This window comes from Corella eumyota, chromosome 7 (genome assembly GCF_963082875.1).
Source record: "Corella eumyota chromosome 7, kaCorEumy4.1, whole genome shotgun sequence".
In the NCBI taxonomy this organism is placed as follows: domain Eukaryota; kingdom Metazoa; phylum Chordata; class Ascidiacea; order Phlebobranchia; family Corellidae; genus Corella; species Corella eumyota.
This window is the reverse complement of record NC_137496.1, coordinates 4,015,830-4,034,161: the sequence shown is the minus strand read 5'-3', so window position 1 is coordinate 4,034,161 and position 18,332 is coordinate 4,015,830. Positions and strand designations below refer to the sequence as shown.

The 18,332-nt window shown below is 30.7% G+C and overlaps 3 protein-coding genes across 3 annotated transcripts; all 3 read right to left on the bottom strand.

Moving 5' to 3' along the window:
* Positions 1-165: 165 nt before the first annotated feature.
* On the bottom strand, positions 166-4,606 carry LOC145760418 (uncharacterized). The gene is made up of 9 exons (XM_082574305.1): positions 4,362-4,606; positions 2,609-2,937; positions 2,308-2,539; positions 1,744-1,861; positions 1,356-1,496; positions 1,085-1,246; positions 948-1,010; positions 512-607; positions 166-320 (listed from the first exon to the last, which is right to left on the bottom strand). The coding sequence occupies exons 1-9, from the start codon at positions 4,513-4,515 to the stop codon at positions 269-271; spliced, it is 1,347 nt and encodes a 448-aa protein (XP_082430431.1). The 5' UTR covers positions 4,516-4,606; the 3' UTR covers positions 166-268.
* A 639-nt stretch (positions 4,607-5,245) lies between these two features.
* LOC145760417 (growth arrest-specific protein 7-like) lies at positions 5,246-15,557 on the bottom strand. The gene is made up of 15 exons (XM_082574304.1): positions 15,437-15,557; positions 14,886-15,014; positions 14,599-14,683; positions 14,087-14,158; positions 13,554-13,615; positions 12,640-12,867; positions 12,420-12,509; positions 12,151-12,260; positions 11,937-12,011; positions 11,172-11,250; positions 10,274-10,383; positions 9,366-9,447; positions 8,969-9,014; positions 7,080-7,258; positions 5,246-6,293 (listed from the first exon to the last, which is right to left on the bottom strand). The coding sequence occupies exons 1-15, from the start codon at positions 15,485-15,487 to the stop codon at positions 6,180-6,182; spliced, it is 1,512 nt and encodes a 503-aa protein (XP_082430430.1). The 5' UTR covers positions 15,488-15,557; the 3' UTR covers positions 5,246-6,179.
* Positions 15,558-15,772: 215 nt separating this feature from the next.
* Positions 15,773-17,908, bottom strand: LOC145760422 (uncharacterized). Its single transcript, XM_082574308.1, has 6 exons — positions 17,828-17,908; positions 17,440-17,629; positions 17,154-17,303; positions 16,827-16,995; positions 16,564-16,739; positions 15,773-16,357 (listed from the first exon to the last, which is right to left on the bottom strand). The coding sequence occupies exons 2-6, from the start codon at positions 17,609-17,611 to the stop codon at positions 16,161-16,163; spliced, it is 864 nt and encodes a 287-aa protein (XP_082430434.1). The 5' UTR covers positions 17,612-17,629; positions 17,828-17,908; the 3' UTR covers positions 15,773-16,160.
* Between the last annotated feature and the right edge of the window lie 424 nt (positions 17,909-18,332).

The window sequence follows — 18,332 nt, the reverse complement described above, 5'->3', positions numbered from 1 at the left end:
TTTTTAAATCACTGTTATTTTTTTGTCACTGTGTTATATATGTTGCAGTAGTATTTTTTAGATATCCTATTTAAATTTTTGTTAAACTTTATATCTAAAATATTTTTTAAAGCAAAAATATTTAAATATATATTTTTTAAGTTAAAATATTTGAAATTTTTTTTAGCAAAAACTATAATAAACTTTTATTAAAAGCGATATATAAATGCATATTACAACAAAAGTTGACAGTAATAATAAGTGCAGTACGATTTAAACTACAATATAATCAGCATACCGGATCTACTTTCTTTAAACTTGAATTTCTGCCACTATTTTTCCTAAAAGTAAATGAGCCAAGTTTAGATTTATTGTATATGTTTTTACCTAATGTGAAAAGGCTGAAATTATGGCCTAAACTTTAGTTACACCAACCCAGTTTCGAGTTTGCTTTGACAGTTTGAAATATTTTTGCCACATTAGCTTATAAATATTTATGATAAAAATAATTTTATTTTTTTTAATATATTACCTTTTTGGTTCTTCAAAAGCCGCTGGAGTGACCTTTGGGAAGCGGGGAGTCAAAACGTTTTGTTCAGAAGTTAAACGTGGCATTGCAGATTGCGTTCTATCAAAAATACAATCCCATTAAAAACAAGGTAAGTACTTGAACATTTATTACTTTTCGATTGCTATGTTAATTTAAGATGTGTATTTATTAAAACTGATTGTCTTTTTAAAAATATGCTTTTTGTTAAGGTAAATTACTGATCGAGTTCTTTTAGGGGGCGGTTTAATACTTTTATCATAGGAGCTTTCTGATTTTACATAACAAGCATTAGATTCACTTAAAGAGTCGGACCTTGTGATTTTGTTGGAGTCACACTTCTAAGGGGGGGGGGGGGTTAGGAGACTGAGAGGGGATTTGCCAGATTTTGATGATTTACACAATAACATATATATTCTACCTGCGTTTAGAGTAATGTTGTCTATATAATTCTGGTCTCGACGGTGTCATAGGTGTTAAGCAACTGTATAAACACAAAATTACAATCATTATTATTTCGTAATTCTTTTCTATTTTTAAGTCAAGTGATTCTCTTACTGATCCATTTTCCATGAAACTTCAGGGTCTACCATCCCAGAAGCTGTAGCTCTTGTGTTATATCCTCTTCTTACTGTTACAGGCATGTGGATCATGTAACGAAGTGTATCTGTGTTGTAATAGGGGGCCAAGCTGTTCCAGGTAAACGGTTTGTAAGGTTTTCTAATTAAAAATAAATAAAAAAATGTTAGGTTAAAAAATTTTAAATTTTTTGGGGAAAAAATTTTTTAAATTGATAAATTTATGAAACAGCTTGTTAAATTGTTTTTACATTTTTGGTCTCCTTCCTAGGCTAGTTTTTGCCGTCCTTTTCATACTTCTTTCTATCTTGTCACATTCTCTTTTAAGAAAAGCTAGGTTTGAACTTTCTGCATAGAAACCACGAGGTCGGGCTGGGGCAGAGCGGGTATTTCTGTAAGATAATTTATTCAAATTATTATTTGTGGTAGAATTTATTTAGTATGTAAGTAAGTTAATATTTGATTAAAGGGCTTGTGCTTTAAAGTGTGTTTATTTGTTTGGTAAGAATTACCTTAACTTTCAATTTACAAAATACTCTGTTAAACAAATATATCACTAAGTATATTTAACCAAGTTTTATAAGGCATACATTAAATATTCTATTAAAAATTGAAAATATTTCTTTGTAATTGACTTACCTATATTTCATAATATGTAGTTCGCTTTCAACTGGTTCTTCTGAGCTCTGGGATGGTTTAAATCTGGCACTTTTTGGTGTTCTTGAGTTCGCTCGCGTATTGGAATCAAAAACATCATCTTAAAGAAAATTAAATTTTTTTGCAAGTTTTTTTAAGTTTAATTTTTTTTTTTTTTATATCTTTATCCTCGATGTGGGAAAGTCGAATGCGCGACTTAAACATAGAGTAACATAAGTTACTCCGACCCAGTCTCGAGTTGCCTGTGGCAGTTTGGGATATTATAGAGACTATAATTGCTGCTGATTAAGTGCTGGCTCAGCAGGAGTTCATACCGTTTATAGCTCCTTACTCAAGGGTGCTACAGCATGAGATCAGTGGGAATTGAACTCACGACCTCATGTGTGGTGTAGCAAGTGTTCTTACCACTACACCACGCTGTCGGATATTTATGTTGTATAAATTTAAGTTATGTTCTATAAATTTATTTAACTATAAAAAAATTTGTTTTTTTATAAATTTCGTCTTATAAAAGCTAATATTAAAATCTTTTTTTGAGGGTTTTACCATTTAATGGACTTGGCGATTTCATTTTCGAATTAACTTTTAATCGATCTGAACTTCCTGGTTTGCTTAGCTTTCTGTTCGGAGAAGATATCGGAGTTTTTGTTTCTTTCGTACTTGGGATGACAATTTTTGGGATCTCACGTTTCTCTTCCTTGGTTGGTTCTTCTTTTTCAGACTCAGAACTGCTGCTGCTGCTGCTGCTGCTGGAGGATTGGGAAGATCTGGAAGATGGCTAAGAATAAAAAGAAGTAAAATTTTTTAGATTTTGTTTATAACTATAGATATATTATTTTTAACTTACCCTTTGACTAGCTTCTGGAGTTTTTGGGGGCAGTGTAGCACTTTTAGGGGGTGGTGTGGGGGTCTTAAGTGGAGGGGTAACACTTCTAGGGGTTGGGGTAGCACTTTTAGGGGGTGGTGTAACACTTTTATGGGAGGAGCTTTCAGATTTAACTGAATGAGCCTCTGATTTACTTGAAGGAGTTGGACTGGGTGATTTAGTTGGGGTCACACTTTTGGGGGGTGTTTTGGGGGACTGAGGGGGTGATTTACTTGATTTTGATGACAAGGAAGATGTTAAGGAGGGCAGTCGTCCTCTAGATCCGAGATCTTTATTTTCCTTTTCCGAATCTGTAAGTTAAATTAAATGACAATTTAGCACGTTAACAGATACATAAAATACCTACCAAGTATATATATATATATATATATATATATATATATCAATATATATATAGGCACTTTAACGCATTACCAAACTAGGTATCTTCTTATTATAGATATCTGTTCCTTGCGTGCTTATTAAATTAGTTCAAAGTAAAATTTATTTTTTTTCGATAAATTTGAAGTTAAAAAATATAAGAATATCTGTAGGATATAAGTGTATGTGTAAAATTAGCTGCGTTCTTTGCTTGTGCTTAAAAATTAGCGTGATTTTACTAGGTTTTTAGTATCTCGTGAGAGGTTAGTGCTTGTGGTTGTTATCATTAAAGCTTTAATTAATTACTGGACGCCTTTATACCTGTCTGAAGTGGGTGCTTGAATTTAAAAACTATAATTTATCAGCAGCATTTGAACTTAACTCTTTAAAATAACTTATCGAATTAATATTGGAAATTTTGTATATATATAGCTGCATGGACTGCTATTACTACCTTATGTTAAATATTTTTGTAAAATCTCTTAAATTTAGGGTTATTATAAAGAGATTTTCTGTGAAGTCTGGCCTAACTTTTAACCTAAATTTGAACTAAAGGGCATTTAAATAACTTTGTGATTTTTGCTGATTTTTTCCATTTAAAATTACTTTTAATACATCATGTCGTAGGCTTGTCACTTTAAATCTATCGCCCGGGCTTTAAAGCACCACGGCTTTCTGCGCTAACTTTTCCCATTCACTTACTTGTTTTTAAATAAACAACCCTGGAATTTAATTCCGCCTTCTCATTGTCGTAAACGCCAAAATTGCCTTTTAAACTCGTTACAATGGGGCTTTAACACAACTTACTGCTGAAATGAACAGATTAAACTAGTAGTAAGGTTTAAAATCTGATTTTTTTGAAAAGTTATTAAAAATTCTGGGTGTATGTTACTCTATGTTATCGCAACAAATTAATATTTTTTTTTCAAACAATTCTCTCTTATTAAAAGTTTAATCTTAATTGAATTACCCAAATTATATTTTAAATTCTTAAATACTTCTGTCTGTTTCTCTTATACTAAATCAGGGATGTTTTTACTTTTTAATATATCAAGTAACCTAGATAGGTCGACCTTTAACTAGCCTTCCGATTCCTTAATTAAATACACGCGCCAAGCAGAATAAAAGAAAATGTATTAATAACATAATTACTTCATTAAATGAAATCTGATATATTTTTGTAACTGTTGACGTCACTAATATCTAAATCAAATTTATTGTTTTGATGGGCGGCATTTTTTCATGTGTAAATGCTATAACATAGGGTAACACAAGCACCCATTTAAAGTAAGTATGGCCTATGTTATTACACGTACTAAAAATAATTTAATTTTGTTTAGTTATGGATCCAAACCTGATCCTGAGTGATTCGAGTCGGAGGAGGATGCTGATGAAGATCTACTCCTCTTTTGTAACAATTTTTCATCGGATGTCACATCGCGGTCACCAGCCTCGCTTCCACTCGACGACGACGACGAAGAAGAAGAAGATGACGTTCTGCTCTTCATCCTAAATCCTCCACCTTCCGATATCAGGTTAGTTTGTTCTTTGTTCGACTAAATTAAACTCTCAAACAGGGCGGCTTCAGTTTTTGCGCCGCCTTTCAAAGCCAAACGACCCTGAAAATTTCCTGTATCAAATCGAATCACTTCAGCGCGATCAGGTTACGCGACTCGCTTTTAAGCTGTTACTCAAACTAGCTACAAGGCCTAATTACTCTAAGGGCTCTTGTTGTACTGGTTACACTTTAAAATAAACCCGCAGAATAACACAGGCTCCGTCCGGGCTCGATATCGTTTTATTGTAACTAACGCCCTCGCCTATTTACGCAGCGTATTGTCGGTTATGTTTACTAAGCAAACGAAATATGTCACGTGACCGGGTATAAGTCAATAATCGGCGTTGGCCGTCGTTATAGTTACGGGATAGAAAAATACCGATTAGGTATGGGATTGAAAGTATATAGCGGTCTGCTCGTAAAAACTTTGCGAATTTGTATGTTTTGTTAAAACTACATCTGTGTGTTTTAAAGAGTAACTTTCGCTTATGTTTTAGGTGTAGTGAAAAGGGTTATAATTTTAAGTTTTTGGAACAAAATGCTACCTTAAATTTTTTTACAAAATTAAGGAAAAAATGTTGTAACCCTGTTTTGAAACGTAAAAAAATGAGTATTGGTCTTAAATTTGTAATTTTCTTGGCGCATATAAGCCTAAAATATTAAAAATACCTCAATTAAGCATTACACATTTAATTTTTTCTCGTGAAAACGCAGATAAATACAAAAAAAAAAAAGATTTTCGTGAAAATATCTCACAATGATAAGGCACGCATATAACAATAAGAATAATAATAATGCATTGCGGTGCTGGCCCTTAACCCATGCTACAAAAATGAGCGCAAATACAAGTATATATATAAACATATAAACACAGAAGCGGTGCATAAAAAGCAATAGGAAAAAAATCTGTACAATTTCGAAAAAAAATGCTGAAAATATACAATTAATTTTTCAATAAAATAGAAGCTTCTTGTAAGTGTAATAGTAATATTAATATTAGATAGATAGGATGGCTACCCTTAAAGACGTACTAATCGATCAACAATTAATACTACAAAGGCACATAACATATAACATTACAATTTTAATTAGAGAAGCATTAGTAAATGGCAAAAAATATTTTTTTACAATAAAAAAGTTAAAAAAAATGATAAGTCCAATGTCTAAAACACTTTAGAATAATACCGGCAGTTTATTTCTATATTTAACATGCTAAGCATAGAATATACATACAGCCCTTAAAGTTTGTACAATTTTTAATTTTGCTAAATGTGGTATCTAAAAAATCGAGTCATTTAAATTGCTTATGTGGCATATTAAGTACCTACTATATGTGTTAAAGTTGTTACTATTATACCGTATATGGCTATTTTGTGTGTTAGTAATTTAACACTTTGCAAAAAAAAATTTAAAATAAAATTAAGTGTCGTAAAAAAAAAAATTTGAATTAAAAAAATGGCGCGTTTATTTAAAGACCAGTGCTTTGTTTAAAATCCTAAAAAAATTTGAGCTCAAAAAATTTGAGCTCATTTTGAAATGTGTAACATTTTGCCCCGTTGCGCCAACTTGCGACTGAAATCTGGGCCGATTCCAACCACCAGATGTTAGCAGAGATCACAGTGCGAGGTCCACTGGTTTTATTTTCCCCGTAGCGTTTTTGCGAACCCACAACTCTCTGTCTTTGTCCGCATCAGTGGCTGTTATGTGCTTGTCGACTACATCGTATATCTGTAACGTTAAAAAAGCGCACTTTAATATTACTCAATTTTGTTCCGAATATGATTACCATAGGTAAAAATAAAGCATAAAGGTGGATGGATAAAAAAGGATTTTTAAAATCACTAAGTTAAAATTTTAGAAATGTTTTAAATCGTTAAATTGATTTTGTCATTTTTTCCCGTCGCATTGTTGTAATATTAATTGTATATCATATTTATTATTTACTTTTATCAATGTGCGAACCCCCCCCCCCCCCCCCCCAAAAAAAAAGAAAAACTTTTAATTGTTTTTTTAATAATTTTTTGGGGCCATGTTTTGGGTGTTTACAGCATTTTTACACCCTTTAATTTTAAGCGAAAGTGGAATTGAATAGATAACTAGCATAAGTGACATCTAATAATAATCTCCAGGTATTTCAATTGTTATTTGTGACAACCTGCACTTGCGCGACCCTCTTATAGAACACAAGTGTAAACACTAAACAATGTCCCCTTTCTCCCTCGCTTACGCTGCTCCTGTGACGTAGTTATTTGCGTAATGACGTACGAGGCCGCGAAAATAAGTGTTACGCATTCGAGATGGGTGTCATGGTAAACATGGGTTTTATTTAGCTTTTTTGTGAGTAAATTTTTGGATTTTGAGAAATTTTTTACGTCGCTTATGTGATTAGGAGTTATGACCGATTTGTGACAACAGGGTCATATTATTGTACCTATTTTGTTACTATATTGTTTTTTTTAAGTTCAGTTACTGCATAAAAACTTGACTAGGATTTTGTTGCAAAAAAATTGTTACCTGTTTTGTTTTGGCGGAGGCATCTCGATTTAAAGTCGAAAATTTCGTAAAAGCTTTCTTGACCGCTTCTATTCTGTCCACTTCGTGTTTCTCCAGCACGAGTGATGACGTCACCATGTCCTCGAACCACTGCTGCCTCGTGTGGTTATACGCTTCGACCGAATGCGTTAATTCTTCACCTAGGGAAAAAAGGAAAAATAATTTTTTTTAAATGATTTTTTTTCTCCTTTTATAAGTGTATAGTATTTAATACTGACTCGAAGGTCAGATTTTGATAACCCTACACAACGCTATTAGACATATTCGAAAGTCCTTTTAAATTCTGTTATTATTTTAGTCGTTTCTTAAGGCCAGGCCGCTACATTAGTAATTTAATACTCGCTTATTTACAAAAAAACAATCGCCCTTTTACAGATTTCAACCACACTTTACCTAAGGTAAACAACCTATTTAAAGACTTAAACCATACTATATACCCTTCTATACCACTGTAATTCAATATAACCTTAATTCTAATTCATTTATACCATATAATGTATCGTATTTCGCTTAATGTTACAGTAAGTGGCTTTACATGGATGTTGTATTGTTTCAAATTGATATTATAATTAACGCTGGCTTAGCAATAGCTTTGTGTATTTGTATGATTATCTATTAAAACCATAGCGTGGAATTTATGGGCATTTTGTATTTTAAAAATTTACAATATTTTATGAAATGTTATGTAATAATCGTCGCTGTACATTTTTTATATAAAGTAAAACCTACTGGGCCGTAACTAAATATTTCAATAAGGAAATGAATTGTGTTTCAAATGTAAAGAAAACCCACAGAGCCGAAATAAAAAGCATAAACACACGCTACAAGTAAAAAACGGCGGCGCTCATTTTTTCGACTTTCGTTGTCTGACAACCGTCGCGGATCGGTGCGCACGACAGGTAATCTCAAGTCACGTGACCAGGTCGATTAAGTTCTCGGGTGGCTGAGAAAAATTGCGAATTATACGCAGCCTAAGATTGTGTTAACAAACTGCTGATAACCCAAAAAAACAGCAAAAATGGATAAAAAAAAATTTAAACTTGACATTTTTAGAGCATTTTAGTGCATCAGTTTACGTACAATCATTATATTTCAATACCTGTTAAGTGTACTCGTATTTCGTAGGAAAACTATAAGGTTAAATCGAATTTGAATAGCCGGGGGCGTTTTTACGTTCGACAGATAGACTGTTACAGATGTAATTGTATTTTTGAATAAGCTTTACAAGGACGCTTAAAAATATGGTAACTCTGTGTATTTAGAACCCTATACTACTTACGCTATAGTTAGTTACACTTGATAAGTCATTGTAAAATTCGTAGAAATTTGTTCGCGATATTTTGCGTAACGATATTTGCTTTTTTTTAGTGGGGCCCCATTGTACATTTTACTCAAGAGTTGGGTAAGGGGCTTATTTAACGTAAACCCTTATTTAACCCCCCTAAATGGCCAGATAGTTGTTCACAATTCGGTTACGACACTTGATGCTAGACAGCGTGCATTAAATGCAGAATTTTTTTGTAAATCAAATCACGTTTAGATTCGAATAAGTTACATTAGTCTTAATACCAAAGTCCAAAAGGACTTAAACCTAAAAATAGAAGTGTCTGTGGCCCGCCCTAACTACTATACACGATTTATGACGTCACGATCTTAAATGACACCTAGAGACCAGACATTACCTCAAAACATTAATTTTTTTACTTTCGATCACAGCGTATTATCAAGGCGTTGTTTTAAAAGTTCAACTAAATGACGTAATCAACGCATGACGTCACTCATATCATGTCTGGACTCGTTTTTTTTTTTAATTAGTGTTACGTAATTAACCTATTACGTCATTAAATTACCTTGTTTGACTGATTTTCGTCGCGCCTTTTGCACGTCTTCTTTTGTCTGAAAAAAAATAAGAATATTAATTTTTTTTTGGCCAAATAATTTAAAAATTTTGAAAAATTTTCGTTGAAAATAAGGTTGAATACTTTGCATGCTTTGTAGCAAAGGGCAATCAAAAATACATTAATCACTTGATGTGTTAATAACATGCGTCGTTAACCGTCTGCAAATACGACTTATAGACTTTAAACTTTATTTAAATGGCACACAACTTTAAAAAAAAATACCCATTAAAAAAGAAAAAGAGGAATAGTAATTATTTTAATAAAATAATTATTTTTTTCATTAGTTTATATTGAAAAAATGGTCGCAAAATGTTGATAAATTGATTATAAAAATGTCGAAACTTACGTGTTTTGGTGAGTTAGTTTTATTGTCCAAGTCTCTTGTTCGTTCGATTAATAATTGTTTTGACCGTTCAGCTGACTGGTACCTTTAAAAATAAAAATTAAAATTAAAATTAAATATTTTTTTATGTTTATTTATCTTTGATGTGGAAAGGACGACTTTACAGCCTAAACATAGAGTAACAGTTGTTACCCCGACCCAGTCTCGAGTTGCCTTTGCCAGTTTTCGAATATTAATTTAAGTGTAAGAAAACATATGTCGAATTTTTGCCTAATTTCGCTTTTTAAACTGCGTTTAATATATACACCTATGTTGTACGGTATATTGTAGGTAACTATAGGTTATATTACGCTATACACGATTTTTATTTTCGATTTTAAGGGCTGTTATGAGTTACAAAACGTTAACAAATGCAGTCTGCACAATTTTTTACAATTTTTAATTTTTTTCAAATTAAAAAAAAATTTGAACCGGCGAATTCTAAACACGTTGAATTACGTCAGATTTAAAATGTTGAAAGCGCCTGACGACCTCGCTTGAAAACTTTCCAGTTTATCCGATTTTGTATCTCAGTAAATACCTAATTGCATCACTAAGATGAATCATAACAGCATGACATTTAGTCTTTGGGTTTTTGCTGTGTACTTACTTTTAACATATACTATTGAGAATTAATTTAAGGTAACATAGGTTGTATATAAGGTTTATCTGTATTTTAATAGCTTATAATTATAACAAGTTAGGTTGGATTATGGTTTGAAATATACTACCCTTAAGCTATTGTAGATACCTATTTTAGCTAATGGTTTTTATATTCTCATTACCCTTAGTTTAAAATGATGTAGTGTGGTTCAGTTTTTAAATTATTAAAACCATAAATATATTATAATATTATTATTGTCAATATTTACTTGAGTAGGACTTGTTTTCTTAAATCGCTTATTGAAGCTTCCAATTTTTTGAGCTCTTTTTTTTCTCTTTCTTTTTCGTCTAAAAGCGGTTTCTCAACTTGGGTTCTTATCTAAAAACAACCAAAAAGAAATTGATTAACTTGGTTTCTGTAAAAATTTTGTTTCTGTAAATTTTGGATATCTTATACTATTGATAAAAGGTATATGATATTTTAAATATATATATATTTTTTTGATATTTTACAATTTTCTGTAAAAGTTTCAAAAGTTGTTTTAGAATTTTCAGATACCTATAACATTACAGCGAACACAATGTTTTTACTGTTCAAATACCCATTTATGTTCATTTAAATTCCTCAGCAAATGTCAACAGCAAAACCCACAAAATGGCTTTCACAACCAATTCATACACACATAACATAAAATGACACTTAAAAAATCCCAACTTTAGAATATATATATATATAAATGTGTACCTTATATTACATAACAACCATTTTTTTGTATTTTAAATTAGATATTGAAAACATATCATTATGTAAATGTAATAGGCACATATATATATCTACTCTACTATTATTATGTTTATACACAAATCCTTTGTTAAGAATATGCAATATACTTAGTGTATATATATATATATTTAAAATAATGCTGACTGCATATTTTTTTGGATTAGTTTTATGTTTTTTGACTACGCAGCCCTATTTTTGACATAACAAAATTTTCGATTTTGACAGTTAGGCATTTTAAATAACAATAGAAAAAATCATAATTAAAAAAAGTTTTAAAATTGAATACCTTTTTAAAATGGTGTAGTAGGCATTTTATTGTTAATGCTATTACTTTATATACGGTCACTTCTTAATTTAGTTACATGAGTTATAAATTTAAATACTTGGTTCGCTAGTTGGAGATGTAATTTTGATTCTTGCATCGTTGCTTCCTTTATTTGTTTCCAACTGTCACCCAAAGTACTTAAAAAAAAATGTAAATTTAATTTCGAAAACATTTTTGCGCGAAAAAATTTAAAATCACAAAAAAATTTATTTTATTTTTTCTCTAAAGATATTTATTTTGGATTGTGGCATTTCTAACTTAATATTTTCACATTTAATGGCTTTAAAATAGCTATAAAAATTTACAGCCTTTTTTTAGAATAGTTAGAATAATATTAATAGCAATTTGAGACTACTATAAGACCACCCATAACCACAAAACTTCAACTCATAAATCATTTTTATATCTTTTTTTATATAGACAGTAGGTAAACAATTTAACTACAGTTGACTGCATGTGTTAATAAGTTCATATACTCAATATTAGTTACTTAGCAGCTTATTTAATAATTTAAAAGTTTGTTTTTATTTAAAAAATGTAGATAAATCAGGTAAAGGTATTTAGAAACATTGCGGTTGTAATTTTTGACGTCATTTTCTTGTTAAACATCTTATTTTCCCGATCGAATTAAGTAAACAATTAAATTGAGTTCGTACGTTACTATGTCTATTTACATATCATGTTTATTTGCCCTATGATGTAATCAAATTAAAAGTCTTACTAATAGAAAATTTTTGTTTACCAAATGTCAAAATAATAAAATTTATTAAAAATATTTTGGTTAATTTAAATTTCTTAATTTTTTTTTTTTAATTTTATTTACCCAGTTGCTTGTAATGCCTGTGTTCCATTGGCAATGGCAGCTAAACCTTTAGCATATTGAATCTCCAATGCTTCCCTGTATACATATAAGATCCATTATTTTACAATCTTGTTACTAAAAACCACTCCTTTTTATTAGATAAGTAAAATAATAGGTCATTGTTTTTATATTTGTCAATTAATTGGCTTCGAAAAATGTTTGGTTTTTTTTGTACCTTGCTTTTAGTAAATCTGCCATTTCTTTGCAAACTTGTTTTCCTTTTAATGCTTTTTGATATAAGATAAAAAATCCACTGTGAAAGTTATTGCTGTCGACTTGGTCACTCTGTAATTAAAATTAATTTTAAATTACTTAGTTTAAAGGCATATTAAAAAAGGAATAATTGTAATATAAATCCTATAGCAATATAAGTGTGTAATATTAGTTAATGGGTAGGTGTTGTTAAAATTAATTTTAAACAAAAATATATAAAATAGTAATTACCCAAAAATAATCGCAATAACTGAATTTTCCTGGTTGTAATAAACTTTGTTCTTTTGCTTCTTTGTCATGGGGAAACGATATTCCATTAACCTAAGAATAAATCAGCATTTTTTAAAGGACTTGTTAATTTAAAAAAAAATTGAAGTAACTAAATACTAAAAATTCTTTAATAAATTTATTTTAATTAAATAAAAAAAATATTTTCGTTCCAGAAACTTACAATTCTAACTCTTGGAGTTTTGGGGCTCATCGGTCCCCCATTTGGAGTTGTCGGGGTTGACAATTTCAACGACCTTGGGCTTCGGGGTGACGACCTTGATGACCTTGTCTGATGGGTGTTGTTTGGTGAGGGTTTTGATAACACACAGGGTAAGGATTGGGTTGATTTTGGGGTGGTGGGTTCCGATTCGGGGGTGTTAATTTGGAGTTTAGGGATTTCAGTAATCACCTGATAAAACATTTAAATTTTTGTTTTTAATTTTTAAAAACTTCTTAAAAAAAATCTAATAATATTTTTTGTTAAAACTGATATGATATCTTGTGATCTTAGTTTGCTGCCAAAAGCTGTCATGATCAGCTATCATGCAGTGAAATATATATCAGGAAAGTCAGACATGCATTTCTTATATTAGAGGTAATTACCACCAAATTTAAATATTTTTTTTCTATTTTTAACTCTGGTAACTTAAATATATCATGAATATTTTTAACTTATAGGTTAAGAGGTCTTGAGACTTATTTATTTTGCCAAGAAATTACACATTCAGATACTAAGTAAATGTATTTGCACCCAAATTACTTTATTATAATTTAAATCAGCAACGTTGTGTAGTGATAAGAACACTTGCTACACCACATGAAGTTGTGAGTTTAATTCCTACTGCTGGTATGCTGTAGCTCCCTTGAGGAAAGTGCTATAAACCATATAAACTCTTACTGAGCCAGCACTTAATCAGCAGCATAGTTATCGGCCAATATAATCTATAACATCCCAAACTGGTAAATGCAACCTGGGACTGGGTTGGGATAACTGATGTTACTCTATGTTTAGGTTGCACATTCGACCTTCCCACATCAAGGATAAATATTTTAATAACAAAAAATGTATATATATATATATATATATATATTTACCTGATTTTTTAATATGTTGTCTTCTGAATGTGCTTTATGTAAATCCAAATGTAATCCATTTGCTAAAATAAATAATTAAGTTAAAAATATCAGACAGTAAAAACTGTATTAGCAATATATATAAAACAATTCTTTTTTTTATTGCATTTTCTTTTAGCTGATGACACAGAATTTGGTACAATTTGCAAGATATTGAAAAATACAAAACAAAAACTTGGTCTGTTGTTAAATAATATAAAAACTAAGTAGTAGGCTCCTTTTTTATTAAGGGAATTCAAAATATATTAAATTTTAACACAATTTTAACTGAAATAAATATATGTTAGTAATATTAAAATGACAATTGCTTATTAATATAACCTAGAATCTTAACCTAATTTTAAAGTATTCCTTTACGTAGATCATAATCCATTTTCATGTAATTTTGTCATATAATAAACTAGTTAACGGAACTGGCAGTTTAACTTAATAAATAATTCCCTAATAGTACGTAATAACATAAAAACGACTTCCGTTATTACAGAATTGCTTACCAACTCCATTATTTGAAGTTTTGTTCATTGATTCAGTATGATTCTGTTGCACTGGAATTTCCCATGATGTTTCTATGTAAGAATAATTTTTTGTTTATTAAGTATATATAGGTAACTGGACTTTTTACATATTATACAGTTATTGATTTACAAAATTGCTTATATCATTATGACACCTTACAAAACTAAATTAAAGATGCCATTTATTTTACAGTGTCGCAGATTTTGACATCTTTTTATAAATGACAGCTTATCAACTGGTAAATTTAAAAGCTTTTTTACATGTCTAGTTTAATTATCAACCCAAAGTATTAAAAGATTACTTTAAAAATTAGTGATATTCATATGGGATACTTGAAAAATTTTAACTAACTATGCCATTTTTTTTACAGCGCCAACAAAATTTTGAAACCCATTTATTTGCCTAACAAAAGGTATATCAATACAAAATCTGTTTTACTTGCTGTTTTTAAGTATTTACTATTAATTTATTATAAATTTAAAGTATTTACCATTTGTTTTAGTGTTTACATAATAAGTTTCTCCATCTAAAGTTGTCACTTCTCTCCACAGATCTTTCTCACTTGCCAATTCACCCTAAAAATTAAAAACATTCGATAATTAACAAATTCAATAAGGTAAGTCCTAAAAAACAATAGGTAAATAGAAGATATTTGTACCTAAAATAGCATTGGTTAACTAACAATTTAAAGCGAATGAAGTTAATTTATTATAAATTCAATCCAATATTTTTGCCCTCTGATTTCAAAATTTTGAAAAATCACTTGGGTTTACTTACATTACATTTTGTCACATAAGAAGCGGGGAACCACCCCCGCTGTCCATCTTTTTCCCCTTCCCACCATCCCCCGTCCCCAGAGAATAAAAGTGAAACCGTTTCACCCGCTTCGAACGATAAAGTAGTAACCTAAAAAAAAAATTTAATCAAAAATGAAAAAAAAATGATTTTCCATTTTTATTTAAAAAATAAATTCCAATTTATAAAAACAACCCCTCTAATAAAATAATTATATACATAGTAATATTAGGGCATTTATTAAAAGTTGTTAAACTAGTTTTTAAATTGACAGCTAGTCATAAATTGTTTCTTGTCTATATAACAATTTTGTTGTTATTTTTTTAACGTACTAATAACACACAGTCATTTAAAGCGTTTATGTTATTTCATACACTAGTACTTGAAAATCTTAGGTTTTTCTCGTACAAAAATATTTTTCTTTGTTAAAACGACGTTAAAAAATAATCTAAGCCTTACTTATTAATTGTTATATAATAGCTATTGTCTGATTTTGTATTTTAAGTAAACCTAATTTTAACGTATAATTTTACCTCATCTGCCCCTGCCCCGTGATAAGAATAAATCGTCGTACATATATCCATTATTCGATGATATTTTTGTTTTTTCTTCGCAACCTCTTTGCTTCGCAGACAAAACTGACTAGACTGCGTGTTTACACGACCGAGTTTGTGCGTGTTTAGTCAACAACGACGTCACACTTTTCGCCGTGATTTTAGGTCGACTCGCGCACGCCAACTCGCGGTTAGAATTTTTCGCCGAAAAAGTGCAGAATAATCGATGTAATTTTTTAGTTTTTAACTTAACTTACAAAACATTATATACAACATACATTTTATTAACTTAGTTTCATAATAGGTTTACCCCTGCAAACATTAAGGAATTTTAACTTAAAAAAAATAAGAAATGAAGTTAAATGGAGAAGTACAAGAAGTAGTCCCAAATTAATTTAAAATATAGCTATATTGTGCTTAAAGTAAGAATTCCCTGATATCCCAAACGTGTAATGTGTTACCCAATCTTTAGTTAAAGAACTGCTAGGGCAAAGTGATTTTAGTCTGTTAAACAAGCTAATACTATTTGATGATTATACGTCAATAACTGACATTTAGAATGGCAAAAAAACGGTCACGTGTTTACAAATTTACGTAAAGTTTCAAATAAAAAGTCTTAGATAATAACAAGCTAATGAAATATGTACAAGTTTTTCTCTCTTTTTCCCCTTTTTTCTCTCTCATTCTCTCTCTCTTGTGCATTCTAGGCATTTTCGACGACGACTACGTCATCTCCGCCTTCGACCACGACCTCTGGAGTTTCGTCCTCGACAACTACGTCATCGGCGGGTTCGACTTCGACGACCTCGGTTACTGTTGTTGTCGTGGTAACGGTCTGAACAGTTTTCACGGTCGTCTCCTCATCTTCAGAGGACGAGGAAGACGAAGACGACGAAGATTCTGGAAAAAAAACGCAGTGTTGCCAAATTATAAAATTCCATAGTGTTGCCAAATAATTTATACAATTTTTTTTTCCTTAAAATTTTCAAAAAAGCTCTTTAGTAAACCAATAACTTTGGCCTTTTTACATCAAGATAAATAATATTACTAAACTATACAAAAACCAGGTTATAAATTACATAAAAAATATATAAACTCAAATTAACCTTTATGAGATCCCTCTTCAACTACCTCCTCATCAACGACGACTACTGGAGCTCCTTCTTCTTCATCAACAACAACTACTTCATCAGCTGGCTCTCCTTCGACGACGATCACATTTCCTCCCTCTATTGGTGGAATTCCTTCTTCCTTTTTGGCTTCAATGTCTCCTTTCTCATATCTGCAATATTTGTTTTAGAATTTTAGTGTACAAATGCTGGGGTGACTTTATGGTCCAATATGGATATTATTTAAATCTTGTTCTTACATTTCCAATATAAACATGGTGGTCAGTTGGCTAACAATAGCAGCAAAGAATGCTAGGCAGAAGGTCAACCATGCAAACACAAAGCTATGGCCCCAACTCGTTGTTCCGTTTGCATTTGAGCCGCTGAAACGGGCGGTAAAGATTGAGGCTCCGATCATGGCAAAAATTGCTAAAAATGGAAAATTAATTATGTGTGTCAAAACGTATGCAAAGGGTTTGTAGAATCAATATTACCATTTCTGTTATCTTTTAGTTCTAATTACTAGTTGCCATTAAAATCTGATATGCCTATGTAAACTTAACTAAAGTAAAACCATTTGAACTTACCTCCGACCAAGAGAGTTGTAGTTCCCGACAGATGGATTTCGTCATGTTGTTTAGTAGCTTGTGAGTAAGTCATAATAATACAAGCAATTCCGATTACAATACAAGATATAACCATGAAGGCTCTGACCGCTTGAAAGAAGGCCATGTAATCTAAAACAAAAAAGGAATATGTAAAATTTTTAAAGAAAAGCTTAACATTTTATTATTTAATCTGCATATGGATTTTGGGTTTAAATTGAAGCTCGCCCTAATATTGAAAATAATTAGTTTAATTTTTTAAACTTACTGTGGTAATATTCGCATCCTACCGAATTACAAATAGAAAACAGGCCAAAAGTTACTCCGTTTGGAGAATGGATCCATACTGGAGTCGCCAGAGCGCAAACGTTGCAAATAAACGCTAGCCAACCTATACATATCGCAATTATATTAACTTCATCTAAGTACCAGTACTTCATATTTGCTTTTACGTATTTCTGCAAAGATGAATGTTGTATTTATTAAGTCTAAAAGTTAGGCATTCATATTTAAAACTGGGAATTACTGATAATTGATGTGTAGTTAACCGCTCTAAGGGTCTGTCAAAGTTAACTAACACTTTAAAAAAATAACAATAAAAAATTATTACACAAAAATTTTCTTTTAATCTTTTGACCACTTTAAGCTTTACCTACCTGTTGTGTATATCTGTCTTTTCCTTTTTTACAAAATTTGTTAAATCCACTCAACTATTCTTACTTCTCTGGGGTAAAGCTGGACAAAGTGTGCGGCACCAACGCCCTGAACATTTTTACCTGTCGCAGGAAGCTCCCAATCTATCACTTACTACGGAAATAGATTGTGTGTAATTCTTCATTAATGTAATATGTACGTTTGAAATTTGAACGACGTCATTTTAATTTCTGACATGATAAACCGATTTAGACTGTGTATATTTTTATCAAGCCGGCAAATTAACATAAGGGCTATATAACATGTAAACAATATACTGCTAGTTGCAAACACTATTTGTAAATTGATTTTATTTCAATTTTTTATATTAGGCCAATGTCATTAATATCTGCCAAAATATTGTTGCTGTTCCTGTAACCTGAAATATCACTATATGACATATATTGACACATAACCCTAACCCTATACAACTTATTCCATATGATAATATGTTGTTTTAATAATTTT

Excerpts from the sequence above, each read along its gene's own strand:
- LOC145760417 (XM_082574304.1), bottom strand. The coding sequence starts at position 15,487 with ATGGATATATGTACGACGATTTATTCTTATCACGGGGCAGGGGCAGAT. Across the intron at positions 12,012-12,150 it reads GCAGATTTACTAAAAGCAAG|GGAAGCATTGGAGATTCAAT; the intron begins GTACAAAAAAAA and ends ATATGTATACAG. Across the intron at positions 7,259-8,968 it reads ACGAAAATCAGTCAAACAAG|GTGAAGAATTAACGCATTCG; the intron begins GTAATTTAATGA and ends TTTTTTCCCTAG.
- LOC145760418 (XM_082574305.1), bottom strand. The coding sequence starts at position 4,515 with ATGAAGAGCAGAACGTCATCTTCTTCTTCTTCGTCGTCGTCGTCGAGT. Across the intron at positions 1,247-1,355 it reads CTAGGAAGGAGACCAAAAAT|AAAACCTTACAAACCGTTTA; the intron begins GTAAAAACAATT and ends ATTTTTAATTAG. Across the intron at positions 321-511 it reads GCTTTTGAAGAACCAAAAAG|GAAAAATAGTGGCAGAAATT; the intron begins GTAATATATTAA and ends ATTTACTTTTAG.
- LOC145760422 (XM_082574308.1), bottom strand. The coding sequence starts at position 17,611 with ATGAAGTACTGGTACTTAGATGAAGTTAATATAATTGCGATATGTATA. Across the intron at positions 17,304-17,439 it reads AGGATGCGAATATTACCACA|ATTACATGGCCTTCTTTCAA; the intron begins GTAAGTTTAAAA and ends TTTTTGTTTTAG. Across the intron at positions 16,740-16,826 it reads ACCATGTTTATATTGGAAAT|ATATGAGAAAGGAGACATTG; the intron begins GTAAGAACAAGA and ends CAAATATTGCAG.